General features: G+C 45.6%; 1 protein-coding gene and 1 long non-coding RNA gene across 5 annotated transcripts in view; one reads left to right on the forward strand and one right to left on the reverse strand.

The window, feature by feature from the left end:
* Nucleotides 1–22,500, forward strand: part of LOC139749218 (uncharacterized) — a 384,303-nt gene that overhangs the window by 198,407 nt on the left and 163,396 nt on the right. Inside the window, exon 2 of the long non-coding RNA XR_011712931.1 lies at nucleotides 6,961–7,114. This is a non-coding gene — a long non-coding RNA (uncharacterized lncRNA). The remainder of the gene's footprint in view (nucleotides 1–6,960; nucleotides 7,115–22,500) is intronic.
* LOC139749217 (zwei Ig domain protein zig-8-like) overlaps nucleotides 1–22,500 on the reverse strand; it is a 122,158-nt gene that overhangs the window by 45,010 nt on the left and 54,648 nt on the right. For all 4 annotated transcript variants that reach the window (XM_071662911.1, XM_071662913.1, XM_071662910.1 and 1 more), the window contains exon 3: nucleotides 11,168–11,355. In XM_071662911.1, the coding sequence (XP_071519012.1) occupies nucleotides 11,168–11,355 (188 nt within the window). The remainder of the gene's footprint in view (nucleotides 1–11,167; nucleotides 11,356–22,500) is intronic.

Raw genomic sequence — 22,500 nt, forward strand, 5'->3', positions numbered from 1 at the left:
TCCATCAGTCCCGAAACAGTGTAATTGATAGCTGGCCAATCCGGGTTGTTTACGTTGGCCCAGCCATTTCGAGTACATAATGAGGTGGGCCACACATGTTTGGTTGTGTTTTGTGGCCGGGGGACGAAGGAGGAGGAGGTGGTGGTGGAGGTGTTTGTGTTTACCTTTCACCAGCGGGTTTCATTATAGCATATTATCCGACGTGTGGTTCATGTTGGGTTGGAAGGGCCGATGATGCGATGGGATGTGTGGATACACGGTGACGATAATTGGCTGATAGTTGTTTGGTATGGGTAGTGGTAGTAGTAGTAGTAATAATAGTGGTAGTAGTAGTAGTTTTGGTGGTAGTAGTAGTAATAGTAGTTGTAGTAGTAGTAGTAGTTATGGTGGTCGTAGTAGTAGTAATAGTAGTTCTAGTAGTAGTAGTAGTAGTTATGGTGGTAGTAGTAGTAATAGTAGTTGTAGTAGTAGTAGTAGTAGTAGTATTAGTAGTAGTAATAGTAGTAGTAGTAATAGTAGTAGTAGTAGTAGTTGTAGTAGTAGTAGTAGTACTAGTAGTAGTAGTAGTAGTAGTAATAGTAGTAGTAGTAGTAGTAATAGTAGTTAGCCTGTGGTTAGAGAGACATCAATATTAGGGCCAGTGTTTACAGCAGAGTCGGTGGTAGGAAAACCGTGGTATGAAACGAGTGGCGAGGGGCAAGACAGTCGTAATTCAGTCAACATTACGGGGAAGGAACAGACCTTATCGTCACACAAACGTCTGGGAAGCTTAGGAAAAAAAAAGATTGTATATATATATATATATATATATATATATATATATATATATATATATATATATAGAAAGCCATTAAGAGACAAAGTAAGCCTGTAATGATCGAATCTGAGGATGTAATTAGGGAGGGTAATTAGTGAAGACAGATGTGAGACGAAGTCCAAGAGAGGACACCCAGGAGTGGAAGTTCTGGAAAGAGTCAGATAATGATATGCTTTCATGGAACCTGGCATAGAAAATGGGATGTCCGTAGACGGCATGTGTGTCTAGGGCAGATGTTCTGCGGGGCGAATGGAATGAATGAGGAAGTCACTGTGTGGTGAGAGAGAGAGAGAGAGAGAGAGAGAGAGAGAGAGAGAGAGAGAGAGAGAGAGAGAGAGAGAGGACGTCAGAACACACGAGAAGGAGGAGAAGAATTGGTGGTTCTTTCTGTGTGTGTGTGTGTGTGTGTGTGTGTGTGTGTGTGTGTGTGGGGAAGATACATATATTCAGCAGTAGCCAGGCCCCGTACGTCGGTGGTGTGTATACCAGAGAGCAAAAAGAGCAGCATGAGTACAGACGGAACGATGAAGGGAGATGGACCGGAGGAACTTGCGAGAGGAAACACAAGAGGCATTGCACACAAGGCAGAGGAAAGGGGGAGGCATTCCTCCAACTTTCCCGGCGATCCTTCGAGTGGAAATCACTCAGGAAAGGAAGGACTCCCAGGGAAGGAGTTGTCGAAGTAGGAGGGGGACGGACGGGTGACTTAATGCGAAGGACGTGAGAGTGCTCAAATTCGACAGGATCTTCGCTGTATTCGCCCTCAAGCACTAGCTAAAGATAAAGATGGAGTCAGGGTTTTACTAAGAGGTGTGGGGCCATGTATCTCCTAGAGGATCTAGATCCACGTCAAAGTCTTGGATCTCATTGTTATCACCTTCCTTGCGTGCTGAGAGTGTGTGTGTCTGTGTGTCTGTGTGTTCAGAACCACTTGACGAAACGGTCCGTTTGAGAAGGACGGAAGGACCTGGCTTGAAGGTGAGCCAATATCGCGTCTGTCTCTTAAGATGAAGTATAAAGACCAGATTTCACTGATACACTCAGTGTGTATATATACTGCTGGAAAAGATGACCGATGAAGGCATTAGGATTTGAACACGCAAAGGAGACGTTGTCTAAGAGAGAACAGATGGTTCGAGACGACTCTCTTGTGTATTCCAAAACAACCAGAGGGGGGTTAGTTGACTCTAGACCTTAACTAGATCGCCAAGCGTTGTATGCGAAGGATGGGAATATCCTTTGGTGAGTCTTCAAGAGGTCATGTGGACAGATGGACGATCATTGGTCGCAAGTCTGAGGCGCCTTTGCGCACTCGAGAGAGAGGCCAGCCAGTGGCGTTCCCCAGGGACCTGAGCTCTCCCTGATCCGTGTTGAGACGGATCAACACAGCACGTGAACCTGTTTGCTGATGATTCAAGAATTATGAGAGTAAGGAAGACTCGGAAGACTTTATTGGTCTCTGATGACGCTTCGACGGGTTGCGGCGCATTTAGTGGATGAACTACGCCAACTGACTCGATCCAACATCATGAAGATGAGACACACACACACACACACACACACACCACACACACACACACACACACACACACAGGTCTCGTCCCGACGCGGTTTTTGATGATGGGAAGGGAACAGAAACATTTCAGAGACGGACGCAGGGAACGTGAAACGAACGCAGCGATCGTGAAACGGACGCAGGGAACGTGAAACGGACGCAGGAACGTAAAACGAATACAGGGAACGTGAAACGGACGCAGGGGAACGTGAAACGAACGCAGGGGAACGTGAAACGAACGCATGTATCTCAGAAACGTTCTCTCTTTGAAAAGCACGGAGGTACAAGGAAATCAGGTCCGATAATAATGACGACACTGGAGAGAAAACAGAAAGGGATGGGAAGTTCGACTTCAAGGAAGAATGTATTGAGGAAGACAAGCAGTAACTGGGGGGGAGGAAAAGTTGGACGGTGTGTTGCCATGAGCTGTGGTCTGCGATACATACACAGACGGACACAGCTCTGACGGAGATGAGACGCTGAGAGATTACCTGGGAGATAAGGGAGAGGTTATCTAGAGATAAGGGAGAGGTTATCTGGGAGATAAGGGAGAAGTTGTCTGGAGATAAGGGAGAAGTTATCTGGAGATAAGGATGAGATTTGAGACTAATATTTTCTTTTGTATTGTTGGTGTATTGCTTTATCTGCCTGTGTGATCAACGGTTCTCTTGAGCACGACGGTACGACCCTTGAGCACGACGGTACGACCCTTAAGCACGACGGTACGACCCTTGAGCACGACGGTACGATTCTTGAGCACGACGGTACGACCCTTGGACATTACGGTACGATCCTTTGAGGCACGACGGTACCGTCGTGCCTCAAAGGGTCGTACCCCCGTGCTCACGGGTCGTACCCTCGTGCTCACTGGTCGTACCCTCGTGCTCAAGGGTCGTACCGTCGTGCTCAAGGGTCTTACCGTCGTGCTCACGGGTCGTACCCCCGTGCTCACGGGTCGTACCCTCGTGCTCACTGGTCGTACCCTCGTGCTCACTGGTCGTACCGTCGTGCTCACGGGTCGTACCGTCGTGCTCACGGGTCGTACCCTCGTGCTCACGGGTCGTACCGTCGTGCTCACGGGTCGTACCGTCGTGCTCACGGGTCGTACCGTCGTGCAGTATCTGTCAAGTTGAGGGGGACTTGTGATTGACGCCGCTCAACTTGAGAATGTAGCATCGGTTTATGCGTTCCTGATGACGCTGCCCTTGGAGGCGACATGATGATAATGCCCTTGGAGGCGACATGATGATAATGCCCTTGGAGGCTACATGATGAGTTTCTGATGGTTATTGATTCATCTGCGCGCGTGTGGCAGGTGGTTATCACCAGCGTTGAGGCGTGGGCGGGGAGGGGGAGGTTGTTTATTGGCGTGGATAACGAACGAATTTCTCGTCAATCGTATTTTTTTTTTTCATGAGGAAGGACATGACCCTATTGATGAGTCAAGACATGACCCTATTGATGAATCAAGACATGACCCTATTGATGAGTCAAGACATGACCCTATTGATGAGTCAAGACATGACCCTATTGATGAGTCAAGACATGACCCTATTGATGAGTCAAGACATGACCCTATTGATGAGTCAAGACATGACCCTATTGATGAGTCAAGACATGACCCTATTGATGAGTCAAGACATGACCCTATTGATGAGTTAAGACATGACCCTATTGATGAGTCAAGACATGACCCTATTGATGAGTCAAGACATGACCCTATTGATGAGTCAAGACATGACCCTATTGATGAGTCAAGACATGACCCTATTGATGAGTTAAGACATGACCCTATTGATGAGTTAAGACATGATCCTAATAATGTCACATGACCCTAATAAATAGGTTGTCTCTATAAATAGTGACATGCAAATAATGATTATCATAAGCGTGTTATTAAATCGTAAAATGAAATGTTATCATCATAAGGAGGGTTGTTATAATGTCCTGGGTGCACTGAGTAATGTTTGGAAGGAGAGGCTACTGTCTGTGAGGGCAAAGATGGGTATGTTTGATGTTATAGTCCATCCGACGGTGCTGTTGTCGGAATGTGAGGCTTGGGCCCTAAATGACAAAGGCCGAAAGGTCCTCCGTTATCTATTCTATATATATATATATATATATATATATATATATATATATATATATATATATATATATATATATATATGTGTGTGTGTGTGTGTGTGTGTGTGTGTGTGTGATCATTATACGAAACTGTTCCGTCATGTTCATTGCTCCACTGGGGATATTGTGTGTGTTTGAGAGAGAGAGAGAGAGAGAGAGAGAGAGAGAGAGAGAGAGAGAGAGAGAGAGAGAGAGAGAGAGAGAGAGACTTTCTCCTTGATGGATTAAATCTTTCTTGAGAAGAAGAAAATGTAAAGAGACTTTTGTTCCTCAAAACTTTTTCTTCAATTGGTGTGAAACTTCATCTGGTCCTCCTCCTCCTCCTCCTCCTCCTCCTCCTCCTCCTCCTCCTCCTCCTCCTCCCACCAGCTCCTCCACCTCCACCTCCACCCGTCTTCTCTACCTTCTCCAACCCCCCGCCTCCTCCACGCACTCAGGCCTTCCAAAACCACTGAATTGGTCCTGTATCGTGTTTCTGTGTCGTCGCTCAGCATCTTGAGCACGACGGTACGACCATGGTCCACGTCGGTTCGTGCCCCAGCTATCAAACTGCACAAGATTCCAGCCCCTCCTACTCATGTTTCAGACCCGATAGATCCTTTGACATAGCATTACCCTAAAACTTAGTGATGGTCTTCTTGACGGAGGCCTATATAGACCCCCAGTCGATCGTGGGTGACCGACCCATCGACAGTGTCACACGTCCGTCTGGGCCACAAATCTGCCACCCCAACTTTCCCCTCCTCTCCTGCCTCTTGCCGCCCGTGGACTAGAAACGAACCACGTCCCGAGGGCCATATTGGTCGACAAATGGCTCCCTCCTCTGTCTCTCTCTCTCTCTCTCTCTCTCTCTCTCTCTCTCTCTCTCTCTCTCTCTCTCTCTCTCTCTCTCTCTCTCTCTCTCGGTGGTACGTGCCCCCTCCGTCCACAACAAATTGTTTCATTGTTTTCTCACAAGATGAGGAGGGAGGGAGGGAGGGAGGGAGGGAGGGAGGGAGGGAGCCTGGGAGTGAGGGAGGGAGGGAGCCTGGGAGTGAGGGAGGGAGGGAGCCTGGGAGGGAGGGATCCTGGGAGTGAGGGAGGGAGGGAGGCTGGGAGGGAGGGATCCTGGGAGTGAGGGAGGGAGGGAGCCTGGGAGTGAGGGAGGGAGGGAGGGAGCCTGGGAGGGAGCTGAGGGGGTTGACAACGTGTCTCCTATTTCATACTTGTTTTCGTCTTGGGTCTGAGTTCTCTCCTGGCATGACCCCCCCCCCCCCCCCCCCCCCTCCCGTCGTGGTGGGTCAGGTGAGGTCAAGGGAAGGGTGGCATACAGGACTACGACGCGGTCCAGCTCGTCTTTTGTCTTTGTTCTTGTCAAGTCTTATATTTTTTCTTATGCTAATTGAACTGGCACGAGCAGATGAATGCCCCAGTCATGGCCTTCTATTTGATATATCTATCTATCTGTCTATCTCTCTATCTATCTACCTATCTGTCTATCTATCTATCTATCTATCTATCTATCTATATATATATATATATATATATATATATATATATATATATATATATATATATATATATATTATATATACACTAGTTTAATCCAGGTACCCAGTTTATCGACCAAACCCTTAGAGAAAGATGAACAGCTGGGTGGACTGTGGACCAACTACCGTAGCCAGATTTCGAACCTATGCGCTCGACCCCGGGCGGCCCGTCAGTGCTTGGTGGTCGGCAGCGCCAACCGCTTCACCCGCGGTTTACGGTTGACACAGTGTTGCCACATCGGAATATTCAACTTGTGTTTACGGTTGCCACAGTGTTGCCACATCGGCCCATCCACGGAAGCTTCATTAACCACAGTGTGACAAACGGTTGTGCTGGGCGTTGTTCGCTGTCGGCCATTACCAGTTTTCATGGGTACTTTTATTGTTATGTCTCCCGCTCTTTGACAGCGGAGCCGCGCGCGCGCGCGTGTGTGTATGTGAAGAGCGATGCGATTATTTTACGTACGCCGGATAAGAGGATTTTGTTTGGACCTCTTTTTTTGATATGATAGATAAGAGCGATTCAATATCAATGGAGACTTTATCTACTGGGGTTCCTTTGAATCACACGGGAGTGAGGAAAGATGGAGATTTACGTTCCAGTAATGCGTACAGAAGAGAGATTTTTTTTTTCGGAGAGATGCGTCGTGTTAAAGCGGACATTACAGGCGCGAAATTGCTGAAAACTCAGAAATTTCCAGATATGAAATTGTGACGTGGCTAGACAGCTGTTATAATGAATAGAAGACCTTATGAAGGGAAAGTCTTACTTGTTTTTGATGTTTGCCTTTATCTTCTCTTTTTTTTTTCCAGCTTTTGCACTTTTTTAACTTTCAGCCGCTTACTTTTGTACTCCTCTCAGTCACACGCACTCCTTCACAGCAGATTCCATCCTGACATTGACAGTACATTTTTTTCTGGTTTCTTTCCAGGACTGAACGTCGGATCTGGGGACTTGCCGTCACCTTGACAGTGACTCCCTCAGTCAGGAGAAGCTGTCAATACATTCACTTGACAGCAGGGGACTGGCCTTGTACTCCGGGGGACTTGCACAATCACCTTGACCGCGACTCATTCAAACAACAGGTAAGTCTCATGATCTCATTGCTTGACAAGATTGTCCTTTTGCCCTTGGGATTCACTTGACACGCCTTGACATGTGACTCAGGCACACGTTTTGAAGCCGTCGGTCTGTTCCCTTGACAGGTTTGACCGTCTGTTATGCACGGCCGTTGATCATACGGAAACAAGCCAGCACCTCCACCGTGTCCGCCTCGTTATAATCCCATTATCAAACACCGAACTACAAGGGGAACAGTTTCATTACATGATTATGGCGAAAGTTTAATTAGTTCCCTTCTACGGAGGCTTCCCATTTTTCATTTGGCTTTATAGGTGAATTACCTTCACCTTAATCAATATTTTTAGGTGCATTTCCTTCACTTTAATTAATCATTTTAGGTGCATTACCATCACTTTGATCAATATTTTTAGGTGCATTACCCTCACTGTAATGAATATTTTTAGGTGCATTACCTTCACTTTAATCAGTCATTTTAGGTGCGTTATCTTCACTTTAAGTAATCATTTTAGGTGCGTTGTGTTCAGTCACTCTGGTATCGAAGGTAGATTTCTTCGACTGTCAGTGTTCTCTGACTGATTTCTTCGGCTGTCAGTGTTCTCTAACTGATTTCTTCGGCTGTCGGTGTTCTCTGACTGATTTCTTCGGTTGTCAGTGTTCTCTGACTGATTTCTTCGGTTGTCAGTGTTCTCTGACTGATTTCTTCGGCTGTCAGTGTTCTCTGACTGATTTCTTCGACTGTCAGTGTTCTCTGACTGATTTCTTCGGCTGTCAGTGTTCTCTGACTGATTTCTTCGGCTGTCAGTGTTCTCTGACTGATTTCTTCGACTGTCAGTGTTCTCTGACTGATTTCTTCGGCTGTCAGTGTTCTCTGACTGATTTCTTCGGCTGTCAGTGTTCTCTGACTGATTTCTTCGGCTGTCGGTGTTCTCTGACTGATTTCTTCGGCTGTCAGTGTTCTCTGACTGATTTCCTGCCACTGGACTGTACTTAAAGGTCATTCACAAGTTCAGTCACGGAGGAAGACGCAGAGGAAAAGAGAAAGGAATTATTGGCGTTCAGTGTTCTTGTTTATCTTCGCTCGAAGTGTTCCTTGGAGGATATAGTACAAGAGTGAGGAAGGTGTGGTAATGTGCGTCCGTCCACGATTTTGACTTTCCATGTGATCAATCAGGCTGTTTGAGGCTCACGTACCCACAGTAACTAGACTGGTCAACATCAGGTTTGCTCGCTAGATGTTCGACCAGAGAGTTTTTGATGAGGATTATCTCCGTAATGAGGTCCCCCTTTCACTAGGGGGGGATGTTGAGTGGAACGATGCTGGGAGATGATTGTCCGTCTCTCTCTCTCTCTCTCTCTCTCTCTCTCTCTCTCTCTCTCTCTCTCTCTCTCTCTCTCTCTGGGTGAAATTCTGACTTTTATGTGTTGATATATTTCACAGTCTGACATGTTCGAGAGGATATGCCTTTATTTTATTTTATTTCTATTTTTTTTTTCTTTTTTTCTTTTTGGTTGAGCAGTTTTAGGGTTGGGTGTTCCAGGACTTTTCCTGGAGCGAGGGGTACCTTTTATCTCTCTCTCTCTCTCTCTCTCTCTCTCTCTCTCTCTCTCTCTCTCTCTCTCTCTCTCTCTCTCTCTCTCTCTCCTTCCTGCAATCGCCCGGGAGGTTATGATGATCTTGGTACACGATCTGGATCGGCTGTTTCGCCCGCCTTACACAAAGGGGGTTTCAAAGACCAAAAGGACCATTTGGATCCCCCTTCGCCCAAGGCCTGGCGGTGCTGGTAGGAGATAACAGGAAGTCACAGATGGAAGGCGGTTGTTAACACGGAAATTGGAATCGAGTTTGGAGAGTTGTGAGGGACCTGGAGTGTGCCATGGACCGCTGCTGCTGTTGTCTTCTCTCGTCTTTGGAGTTTCGCAGCATCCAGCCTCCCCATCTTATTATTTTTCCAGGTGGTATGGATTCCTCTCTCTCTCTCTCTCTCTCTCTCTCTCTCTCTCTCTCTCTCTCTCTCTCTCTCTCTCTCTCTCTCTCTCCCTCTCCCCCTCTCCGATATCTCCTATTCCCTACTATGGTATTCTGATGTTTCTTTGCCTCCGGTGTTCCGCTTGAGGTTTCATCACCTCATCACTGGCCTTATGGTGAAGCGTGTGAGGGCTGGTCTCGTTAAACACGCCGTTCATCACGTTATCCCAACCGGAAGACTCGACTGAAACCGACTGACAGACTTTGAGCGTCTCTTACCGATGAGACTTTGCGTGATCATTTCGGCATCATCTGCAAACTGCGGTTTGCATCAGGATCGGATGCGGGAATTGAGAAACAGCAGAGGTGCAAGGGCATTCCCTTGCGGGCAAGCGTTATTCTCACTGAAGAATGACCAGATGCCGCTGTCTTGACAACAGTTGTGATCGGTTCTCAAGAGAGTTGTAGACCCGTTTTCCCCTTCTGTGCCACTTATTCCTGCGAAACGATTCATTCTCTCTCTCTCTCTCTCTCTCTCTCTCTCTCTCTCTCTCTCTCTCTCTCTCTCTCTCTCTCTGACGCCATAATCATCAAAGGGCTTTTGCAAAAATTGGGCTTGGTGGCTAGGGAGAGAGAGAGAGAGAGAGAGAGAGAAGAGAGAGAGAGAGAGAGAGAGAGAGTGGTGGTGGTGGTAGCAGTAGTGAGGGAGGTTGTCGTAGTATCCAATGTGGAAGGCCACTGTGGTGGTGAGGGAGGATATGGTGGTCCAGAAGGCCCGAATCTCCTGATCTGTAAGACTTATGAAAAGACGCAACTTTGGATTTCCGCTCATTCCTTGGACATTACTCATCGCCCTTCCATGTTACTCACTTGTGCTGTATTCGTCATTATGACTCAGCAATCACCCGTAATTACCTCCGGTAACCAAATACTCTTACCCACTAGTATTCATTAATGATCACCGTTACCTTTTCTCAACGTTACCAAAATTTCATAATCTCTCACTTCCAGTGACGAGCAACGTAATGCATAATTCAACTGCGAAAACTTCAGTTCATCAGAGAACTGATGAATGAGAGAGTTGCCCACTTGAAGTCTAATCACGATTTCCATAATATTAATCTCAGTCTTTTTTGCTGTACTGAATAAGAATCAAGGTTATGCGCTATTCATAGTGGCTGGGCATTGGTGTGTGGGTATGTTATTCATTCATTTATTCGCTAGCAAAAGTGTGGTTGTGTATGACTTATATATACCGTTGTTTACATGTTGTGTTTACCAGCGTCCTCTGCATATGTAAGTGTTGGTTACTTGGCGAAGTGTATTTCGGTGTTTAGGGGACCCAGTTAGTTTCTTCCCAGGCATGATAGAGTGGATTCCTGTGTTTAGGTGTCGAATTTTGTTCACATGAATAACCGATTTGATATCTAGGTTCTCTTATTGTATTTTGATTGTATGAATGATAGATTCGTTATCTGGGTTTTGTTATTGTATTTTGGTCGTATGAATAAAAGATTTGATTTTTGTGTATAGATATTGTTTGTTGTATATATGAATTTTAAGAATTTTGGATGACTATTTATCACTACCCATAAGTACTCACTAGTACTTAGAAGTGACCCACAATCATTACTCAGAAGGACTCACTTCTACTTAGAAGTGACCCACTTGTAATTCCTCACTTAAAAAGTGACCCACGCTCATTACTCTTAAGTACTCACCGTTACATAGAAGTGACCCACACGAGTACACTTATAATTCCTCACTTAAAAAAGTGACCGACACTCATTACTCATAACTCCTTACCGTTACCCTACGCGTACACTCACAAGCCCTCACTTAAAAAAGTGACCCACAATCATTACTCATAACTCCTCACCGATACCTTACGCGTACACTCACAAGCCCTTACTTAAAAAAGTGACCCACACTCATTACTCATAACTCCTCACCGTTACCTTACGCGTACACTCACAAGCCCTTACTCTTACTCCGAGGCGAGACACAACCACCCACTCCTCCCCCCCACACACACACGCACACACACACACGCGCCCTTACTCATCTTGTGGAAGGGCATGAGACTCACCATTCTGTCCCTGAGTCTGAAGACCTGGCAGTCCAGGGTGGCTGTCTTGCCTCTACTGATGGTGACGTTCGTGGCGTTCAGGTGGTGGAGGAAGTAGGGCACAGTGGCTGGGTCTGGTGTGGTGGGCGGCGGCTCCGTTGTGGTCTCCGGGATGTCGATGCTCGGGGCAAATCCCCCAACGAGACACGCTGAGGGAGATAAGAGAGATAAGAGAGAGATAGGGATGTGGGCATAGAGAGATAAGAGAGAGATAGGGCTGTGGCCACAGAGAGATAAGAGAGATATGGGGCTGTGGGCACAGATATAAGAGAGAGAGAGAGAGAGAGAGAGAGAGAGAGAGAGAAAGAGAGAGAGAGAGATGGGGCCTTGGGCACAGAGAGATAAGAGAGAGATGGGGGTGAGGAGGAAAGGGGGAAAACGAGATAGAGAGAGAGAGAGAGAGAGAGAGAGAGAGAGAGAGAGAGAGAGAGAGAGAGAGAGAGAGAGAGAGATTTGAATCAGGGGAGTTGGGGTGGAAATTTTTGGGGTAGGTAAGGGAAGGGGCATGGTTATTACATATCTGCATCGCTCTCCTGGTAGGGAAAGGGTTTTGATATATATATATATATATATATATATATATATATATATATATATATATATATATATATATATATATATATATGTATTTATCCCTGGGGATAGGGGAGAAAGAATACTTCCCACGTATTCCCTGCGTGTCGTAGAAGTTGACTAAAAGGGGAGGGAGCGGGGAGCTGGAAATCCTCCCCTCTCATTATTTTTTTTTAATTTTCCAAAAGAAGGAACAGAGAAGGGGGCCCGGTGAGGATATTCCCTCAAAGGCCCAGTCCTCTGTTCTTAACACTACCTCGCTAATGCGGGAAATGGCGAATAGTATGATATATATATATATATATATATATATATATATATATATATATATATATATATATATATATAGGGAAGAGGGACGTGTATTCTGACGAGAGAGGTGAGATGGCTTTTGTTGTGTATATAGAATAGTAACCCCTGTACCGATCCCTCCAGGTATGTTTTAATGAGGCCAGCAATTGTGACACGGAGGTTGTAAGATGGTCCCGGACCATCACTTGAACACTCGTAAGACAGGAGGGTTGTGCTTCCCTTGGGGTAGGCGGGCGCCTGGTGGTGTGTCTACACAACCTTCGTGCCCCAAAGGTGGAGGGGAAGGGTCGTCATGCTCCCGTGCCCTGACGGGTCGTACCGTCTCCCTCAAGGGTCGTTCCGCCGTGCAGGAGGGTCGTACCATCGACTTTCCACCCACACCACACACCCCCAGAAATTGGCGAGGAAGGGGGAGATGAGGAGGAGGGGCTGCGCCGCCCTCCTCCTCCTCCCGTCTCCACCAGCTGCACGAGGGAGTGAGGACAATGGAGAGATGCAGCGAAGACTAAAAGAAAAAAAAGGAGGCATTACGAGCCGCCTCATGTAATTGGATTACTTCTGAGAAGGGTTTCGATATGTCTTACTTAGAGAGTGGATCCTCTCTCTCTCTCTCTCTCTCTCTCTCTCTCTCTCTCTCTCTCTCTCTCTCTCTCTCTCTCTCTCTGTCACTGACTCTCCCAACCACAGTATATCCTCATTTGGCTTCTTTATTTCTCTCCCCCTTCCGCCCCTCGCCTCTCTCTCTACACGCCAGCTGCTCCAAAATCCTGGAATCGAAGATTATAAAATTCATGAATAGTATTAGTGGAGAGAGAGAGAGAGAGAGAGAGAGAGAGAGAGAGAGAGAGAGAGAGAGAGAGAGAGAGGTGCGCGTCTGGGGCCGTCCCATATCGTTACTGGGGACAGAGGGCCAAGTTTGGATAGATTCCGTCCATCGTCGTCTTGAAAGAAAACGCGAGAACACAGGGCGACTGTCACACACACACACACACACACACACACACACACACACACACACAAGAGGCAGTCCCTCCCTCCCTCCCCCATCACCCCCGTCTCCTACAATCCCCCCACCTCCTCCCCCCCCCGCTCCAAAAGTCCTCTCCAGTACACGTCAATCGTCCACAGCTTCGCATCACAAGGGCGTGAAGGTTTTGGGGGGGTGTGGGGTCCCCTCCTGCCAGAATTATCCAAATGGGTCGCCTGAATGCCACACCCCTCCACTCCATACCCTATACCTACCCCCCCCCCTTTTTCCTAACAGACCCCACCCCCTCCCCTCCACCACTCTCCTCCCTCTCCCTCTCTCTCTCTCTCTCCACCACAACACACCACCCCGACCCCCGACCCAAGACAGCAGTACGATGGTGGTGGTGTGTATATAATCATCCATTCAGACATGGGAAGAATAGACTTCCTGGAAACTGGAGTCCCTGGAACCTGGCTACACACACACACACACACACACACACACACACACACACACACACAGGGTTAAGGTAGGTCCCCCGCCCTACATTTTCGCCCAGCAAAGCTTTTACGCGTGTTCTTCCGTCGCCCTTGGCGCCCGAGGCAGCTTACCTGTGTGTTTCTACTTCTCTTAAAAGACAAAATCTTTGATAAGAATTGCTCAAAAGGGTCTCGTATGGTCGAGAAGACTGGAAGAACTTTAATATTTGCTCAACATTATGTATGTGTGTGTGTGTGTGTGTGTGTGTGTGTGTGTGTGTGTGTGTGTTTATTCGCCATTTCCTGCGTAAGCGATGTAGCGCCAGGAACAAACGAAGAAATGGCCTCATTCGTTCACATCCACACTCTAGCTTGTCATGCATAGTGTCTCTCTCTCTCTCTCTCTCTCTCTCTCTCTCTCTCTCTCTCTCTCTCTCTCTCTCTCTCACTAAAGACTGCAACAGCCCAACACACACACACACACACACACACACACACACACCGTCCACCATCTCCGTCTTTTTTGTCAAGACAAATGTTCAACATAAACACCTACTCAAGTAACCTGTGTCAGGCACCAATCTTTCTTTCTTTTTTTTCCTTTCTTTCTTTTATGCGTCTTCTTACGAGAAATCCTCTCTTTCTCTTATCCCTTTCTCTCTCGTCTCCAGGTTCTCCATGCTTAACCTTGCCAAAAAAAAGAGGGGGGGAAAAAAATAAGTTACGAGTAGACGTCTAACTCGTTGTCCTCGCGATGAAGACGCCTCGGGAGATGGTAGAATGAATCGTCGACGTATCTTAGACTTTAGTGCAGTGTGTCCTCCAGATGCCAGAATAAAGAAAATGGGAGACCTCGATCTAAAAATGTTCATGGAGAAAATTGGTCGTTTTTTTTCCTTCCTTCCTTTTCACTGTGAATGATAAGCGTTTAAAGAGGAGGTATTGTTAACTTGTATGAAAAGATGATTCATGTACACATACTGTTGTTATTATTATTATTATTATTATTATTTCATTATCATTATTGTTATTATTATTGTTATTATCATTATTATTATTATTATTATTATTTTATCATTGCGCTCCACCCGGCAGCAGGGTGCAGGGTAAGGCAGGCTCCTTGTGGTGAATAAGGCGAAGTTCGCTGACGCCTTAGAGATGATGTATAACTCGTTGATTCATTATACAACCCCAGGACACCTTTTTATGGGGTTTCGGTAGGCTTCAAAGCTGCGCTACGATCAGGAGCAGGGAAATGACAACACTCTGTGGACCGGGAGGATCCCCTTTGAGATTGCATTGCGATGGATCCAGTGACGAAGATACAACCAGAATATAAATATCTTTCTAATCCATGGGGAATTGAAACACGATAAATTCCCAAGTGCACTTTCGTGTAATAATCACATCATCAGGGGAGATACAAGAAAGAAATTTAACAGTCACTTGACATACGTCTCTTCGTTGTATATCACCTGACAGTTATATTTCTTTCTTGTATCTCCCCTGATGATGTGATGATTACACGAAAGTGCACTTGGGAATTTATCGTGTTTCATTTTGCCCCGTGAATATATGTATATATATATATATATATATATATATATATATATATATATATATATATATATATATATATATATATATATATATGATTGTTCACTTTACTTCTTGATTAAAGAGCATCACTCGACCCTCATAAATTAAACCGTTCCTCGATGGTAACTGAAAATGCATTTATAGAGCCAATGTAACCAGAATGAATATTTATACGAATGTACAAATAATTGAGTAGCTAAATGAATGAATTTATATACATGGTATTCATTTATTCATTAATCTATAGAGTGATATATGCATAACTAATGGGCATATGGATTTGCCAGTGTTAGAACTGGAACGAAATTGATAGTTGTGCGATTAATTAGTGTCTCCCTCCAGACGATGTAGTTCTACGCCACACTTTATTGGAATATATATATATATATATATATATATATATATATATATATATATATATATATATATATATATATATATATATATATATATTATGCTGCGAGTAAAAAGTCACCTTTAGTGTGGCTGGATCACTGTATGTCGGCGAGAGTCGCACAGTCTCTTTCGAAGAATTTCTAACCACAAAGGGGTTCGCCGTTTCCCTGTTAGTGGTAGCAGCGCATCCCTGAAGCTCCAGGAACCTATTTAAGAGTAAGGAGTCCAGGGGTTAGGTGAGAAAGATAGCAGTATAATACCTTCATATCACCCTTAGGATCACTTCTGTGGCATCTCAAGCACACTGGAAGTGGCTATGTCCCTTTGGGCTGGACTGCAGGGCCATAGAGTGTGGTGGTGTGATCTTTCCGGCCCTTTGAGGCTAATGCAGAAGAGTTAAGGAGTAAAGTGACCTGCGTCCCGTTTTCCGTCTTCGGTATGAGAGCTGCACCTTGGGCAGGAGAGGAAGTCTTCTTGTAGATGATGAAGTGGTGTTTATATTGGAAATATGATCGGCTCCCAGGACGCAGATGAGAGAAAGTGTAGCCCGTACGTGCCTGGGGGAGTATGAATTCAGATGGGTGTATTTCTGGTGAGGTGGAGTATATGATGTACAGTGTGGGAAGGGCGGTCGTGTTTTTCTCAAGTGTTTCGTGGGTCAGTATGGCGCACATCAATTTTGCCAGAGTTGTTTGGTTTGTCAGGGAAAGGCGGGAACTGCTAGGACGGAGTCGATGAAATATGAAACAGAGGTAAGCCGTTTGTTTAGGCTTGGGGGTTTAGGTGGTTAGGTTATGAATTAGTTTGGTTGTTAAAAGTTCTAGTGCTGTAGCGAAGTACTGAGTGTTGAGTGTTGGTTGTTAAAAGTTCTAGTGCTGTAGCGAAGTACTGAGTGTTGAGTGTTGGGTGGTTAAAAGTTCTAGTGCTGTAGCGAAGTACTGAGTGTTGAGTGTTGGTTGTTAAAAGTTCTGGTGCTGTAGCGAAGTACTGAGTGTTGAATGTGTTGAAGTGAGGCTATGTTAGGAGCGATGGACTGGATGCTGAGTCCATTGCAGTGAGCTATGTTAGAAGCAATGGACTGGATGCTGAGTCCATTGCAGTAAGGCTGAGTTAGAAACGATGGACTGGATGTAGAGTATATTGCTGTCACGCTATGTTAGAAGAGCAGAACTGAATGTTGAGTCTATTGCATTGAGGCTATGTTAGGAGCGATGGACTAGGTGTTTAGCATATTGCATTGAGGCTATGTTAGGAGCAATAGCTCCTTCTGCTGACCTTAAACCTAGCGTAGGGGCTTCGAGACGCAGTTGGTCAGTTATCCTGGGCGATTATGGTAGTGGCTGGACGTAGTCCACACAAACACTTGCTCCATCTTAAGGCTCTTCCAGCACCCTTGCATGACTCCTTCCTACCTTCCCCCCCAAAAAAAAACCACCCCCTCAAGCAAGGCCATAACCTCCCCCTTTCACCCCCACCACTTGCATGGCCCTCCCCCGACACAACGAAACCCCACCCCACCCCATCTCTTACCCGTTGCCCTTTCCACCCCAAACCCCTACATTAATCTCCCCTCTCCTCACCCTTCACCCCCTCCGTTCCTCTCCCATTCCCCTCCACTGCAGTGAGCCCACAGTACGCCCCCCCGCCCCTGTCTAAGAAACATACCCTGCCCTCGTCCTTGTCTGAGCATGGCCTGCACCTCCCTGCACGGGCCTTACCCCAGACCAATGAGTCTGTGGTGGTCTGTCTGGTCGTCGTGGCCCGCACAGGCCATCACGGATTACCTCGACAGGGGCGATCATAGCTGAGCGGTAGCGCTCCCGCCTCCTACGCAGGGGTCCCGGGTTCGATCCTGGCTGCTGGAGGCTACTGCGTTATATATATACACATAGATATATATACACACACACACACATATATATATATATATATATATATATATATATATATATATATATATATATATATATATATATATATATATATGTATATATATATGAAAGTCACTTGTATTTATTTGAATATCTAGTGTAACAAGATGACATTTCACGAACAGGTTGAATAAATAATTTTATGAAGATGCAGGTCAGATACTGTAATTTAGAAAATGGAGTGCAAAACTATCAAGTTCTGAAATACGTTGTGAGGAAAATGGCTTTCACTTACATTGTTTTCCTCTGCGGATAATTCTATATATATATATATATATATATATATATATATATATATATATATATATATATATATATATATATATATATGAAAGGATCACAATTGAGCGCGTGATCAAGTATATTCCTATGAGTCCACGGAGAAATGAAACACGGTAAGTTGCCAAGTGCACTTTCGTGTAACAGTCACATCCTCAGAGGAGACGCAAGAGAGAAATATAACAGTCAGTTGATATACAACGAAGAGACGTAGCTAGAAACGCCATTTGGTAAACACGTAACTCCCCGACCTCCATTCGGGTAGTCATTTGTTTACCAAATGGCGTCCAATCAACTGACTTCTATATTTCTTTCTTGTATTGATGATGTGATTATTACACGAAAGTGCACTTGGGAACTTATCGTATTTCTCCGTGGACAAAGAGGGATACACTCGATCACGCGCTCAATTGTGAACTTCTCCAGTATATATATATATATATATATATATATATATATATATAAAGTCAGTAAACGTATAAGGGATCAAGTATCATGTACAGGTACCCCCCCCCGCCCCCCCCCCCCCTCCATCTCCCTCATATCAGTACAGGCAACTGTATTTTCCCCCTCGTATCTGTCACTCACCCAGGCGTCACGTTGGCCTCTGTGTATATATGGGAAAAAAGAAAAAAAAAAAAAGGCGCAGATAAAAGGCTCTCGCTGGAAAGAGAGAGAGAGAGAGAGAAAAAAAAAAAATTGGACGCGTCAAAAAATGGAACTGAAAGATAAAATGTCGGATGCGATGGTGCGATGCGAGGCGTGAGTTGTTACCCGGAACGGCCCGATCTCTCTCTCTCTCTCTCTCTCTCTCTCTCTCTCTCTCTCTCTCTCTCTCTCTCTCTCTCTCTCTCTCTCATATCCAGGATCAGTCGGGATCATGTAGACGTCCAGTGATGCTCTCTCTCTCTCTCTCTCTCTCTCTCTCTCTCTCTCTCTCTCTCTCTCTCTCTCTCTCTCTCTCCATGTGCAGTGTACGGCAAGTGATATAAAACTAATTATAGGGGTGAGGGCTCCCCCCCCCCCCGTCTTGGGTTGATTGTGTGCTGGTGGCGTTTCGGGATGGGAGAAGGGAGGCGCTGCTTGGGCAGAGTGGGAAACTTGGGGACGGAAAGATGGGTGAGGAGAGGTGAGAGAAAACGGAAGGATGGTTGAGGAGAGGCGGTAGTTAGAGAAAACGGCGGGGTGGTTGAGGAGAGCCGTTAATGAGAGAAAACGGGAGGATGGATCAGGAGAGGCGGTAGTGAGAGAAAACGGGAGGATGGTTGAGACGGGATGTAGCCAAAGTAGCAAATGAAATGCTTCTACTTTCCAAAAAAAAGAATGAATTACATGATTACCTTAGTACTTAATGAATATGACATAATTACTTTAATACATAATAAACGATTAGAAATTGATTATTCAAAGTTAGGGAGGAGATGGAGGAGGTGTGGAGTAGGAGTGGGGGGGTGGAGGGTGTGGGATGGGGGTGGGGGGGGGAAGAGTCAGTAGAGCAATGGCGAATGTAAATTAAGGCAACGAGATGGTTCTAATTTCACAGCCGGTGGTCGTTAGGGGTGGTGTTGGGGGGGGGGGGGGAGTGAGAAGGGGGGGGGCGAAATTTCGAGATCTTAGATTTAGCCAAAGAGATCAAGGTTGGTTTAGAAGGGAGTGTCATTAACCCCCCATCTCATATATATTTACCCCCAACCCCCGCCCACCTCTTCGCTTTTCGTTTCAAGACGGAATAGAACTTTAGGGTAGTTAGTTTTAAGGTTTAGGGAGGGGAGGAAGGGGGGGGTTTTAAGGGAGGTTTGCTTTTAAAAAAAAAGGGGGGTTATCTCTTTGTGATTCTTGACGGCGCACGAGAGAAAGATAAGGAGTATCTGCGAAGGGCAGAGGAGAAAGATAAGGAGTAGCAGTGTGTGTGTGTGTGTGTGTGTGTGTGTGTGTGTGTGTGTCCAGATGACCACTCAACACCAGGGGAGATGGTGTATTCCCCTGCGTAGTTCTGTGGCCAAGGAAGTCTGCCACGGGGGTGTGTCCCCCCGAAAGTCAAAGCAGGTACTTCGAGAGAGAAAGAGAGAGAGAGAAGAGGCGCTTCTCTCTCTCTCTCTCTCTCTCTCTCTCTCTCTCTCTCTCTCATATGAGGCGTGTACGTCCCTATGTGTGTGTGTGTGTTAAGTGACGTGAAGAAGAAGAAGAAGAAAGATTATGCACATATTAGTTTTAGCACATTTTATATAAATGGTTAGCATAGATGCCCTTAATTCAACACCTGTCTATCGCGTGAATAGATAGACATATAGATAGATAGATAGATAAATAGGTAGATAGATAGATAGATTGATGAATCGATAGATAGATAGATATACAGCTAGATCGATAGATAGATAGATAGATCAATAGACCGATGGGAGCGCGTTCTGAAAATCCTGCATGGAACTCTCTCCTTCCCTTCCCTCCTACCCTTCCTTTCCCTTCCCTGCCCTTCCCTCCTTCCCTCCTCCCCTTCCCTTCACAAATCAGATGCTTTCCCGCCTCTTGTCCCAGTCGTTAAGGCGTGATGAACGCCTAGGGCAGTTGCGTGGTCGGGGACCACTCATAATAGTAATGTGTCACCAGTGAAAAGTTGTGTGTGTGTGTGTGTGTGTGTGTGTGTGTGTGTGTGTGTGTGAGGTGTGGGTGCTTGTGACGACCAGTTAGGGAGGGAGTTACAGAAATGCTTTCTGATTTCTGGTATAGAGTCTATATATATATACATATATATATATATATATATATATATATATATATATATATATATATATATATATATATATATATACATATATTATGTTTTGGACTATCACATGTTAACCAATTGGCGTCCTAGCTTCGTCTCTTCGATGTATATCAACTTATATTTCTCTCTTGTGTCTCCCGTGATGATGTGATCATTACACGAAAGTGCACTTGGGAACTTATCGTGTTTCATTTTCCCCGTGGACTCATAGGAATATATATATATATATATATATATATATATATATATATATATATATATATATATATATATATATATATATATATATATATATTATTCACTTCTTAACTGCTTGTCAGAAGGATTTATGTAGTTACATGGGGTAGTGGTTAGGGGGGGGGGGGGGGCGTGCTGAGCCTAATAGAAATGAATTATAAAATTTATGACCAGACGTTTATCCTTGTGGGGAGAGTTATGCCTAGGGCGTCCGTAAATCTCATGGACCTTCTATGGAAGGGAATGTGGTATTTACGATATGTTTCTCTTTCTTCTTTCTTTTTTTCTTCTTTCTTCTTCAGGCTAGAGGTGAGTAATATGTATTTTGCTTATTGTCGTTCCTTGGTCATACTTAGGCACTTCTACTTCACTAAGATTTGTCACCGAGATGGCATGGTACATTTGATCGTATGGGTTCGAATCCTAAAGCCGTGGTAGTTGGCCAACACCCAACCCAGGTGCGTGCTGTTGTGCTCAGGGGGTCGTGTCTACGTGCTCAAGGATCGTACCGTCGTGCTCAAGGGTCGTGCCGTCGTGTTGAAGGATCGCACCGTCGTATTCAAGGGTCGTACCGTCGTGCTCAAGGGTCGTACCGTCGCCGTGCTCAAGGGTCTTACCATCGCCGTGCTCAGTGGTCGAACCGTCGTCCTCGGGTCGTACCGTCGTGCTCAAGGGTCGTACTCCGTGCTCAAGGGTCGTACCGTCGTGCTCAAGGATCGTACCGTCGTACTCAAGGGTCCTACCGTCGTCGTGCTCAAGGGTCGTACTCAAGCTGCCCTTCTCATTACCATCAGTCGCCAGAGAGAGCAATAAGACGATTATCTCAACCACAACACCGTCCAAAAGACGGTGTTGTACTTATTTCATTCTTTCGTAACCTTAAATGTTCGCGCCGCTATTTTCGCGGCTCAATTTGGCTAATTAAAGCCAGCAAAAAAAATAGAGGGATCATGAGCGGGATCCGGTCTTGCTCATAAGGGTGTCCAAGGACTGGAAACTTGAAGGCAACTGATCCGTCTTGGAATTGATTTACGGGCGTAGCGAAGCACCGCGCCTCTCTCTCTCTCTCTCTCTCTCTCTCTCTCTCTCTCTCTCTCTCTCTCTCTCGCTCTCTCTCTCTCAGAGGCCAATGTGTCTTTGAGGTAATAAGGTTTTCCCAGTGGAATGTTGTGTGTGTGTGTGTGTGTGTGTGTGTGTGTGAGAGAGAGAGAGAGAGAGAGAGAGAGAGAGAGAGAGAGAGAGAGAGAGTAGCTTTACCTTAAGCAAGTAAACCCAAAATGATGAGATCACTCGCTTGGCCTCAAACCCCCTTTTGACATTTCTCCACACACGCACACACACACACACACACACACACACACACACACACACACACACACACACACGATCCCACCAGCTCCCCCAAGGGAAAGAAAAAGAAAGAAAGAAAAAAAAATAGCAGAGCAGCTGTGTGATGGGGGGGAGGGGGACCACCTTAGACCGATTACGTCACTTTTCCAGCCCTGATTACGTCCTGGAAACCCTGACCTTCCAGAAGATATCAGCATTTCTCTTTTTCCCTTTTTTTTTTATCTTTAATTGAACGAAAAGAAAAATCACTTCCAGAGATTCGATTCGATTTTTTCTTTTTTCTTTTTTTCTTCTCTTTATTTAGCGGCTGTGTTATCGTAATTCATCGCCACGTCTGCCACAGGACAGGTATACGCCCCAGGGAGCTGGAAAATCACCCGTGTCTTTACGCTGGTCGTGGC

This window comes from Panulirus ornatus, chromosome 6, assembly GCF_036320965.1.
Source record: "Panulirus ornatus isolate Po-2019 chromosome 6, ASM3632096v1, whole genome shotgun sequence".
NCBI classification, from domain to species: Eukaryota; Metazoa; Arthropoda; class Malacostraca; order Decapoda; family Palinuridae; genus Panulirus; species Panulirus ornatus.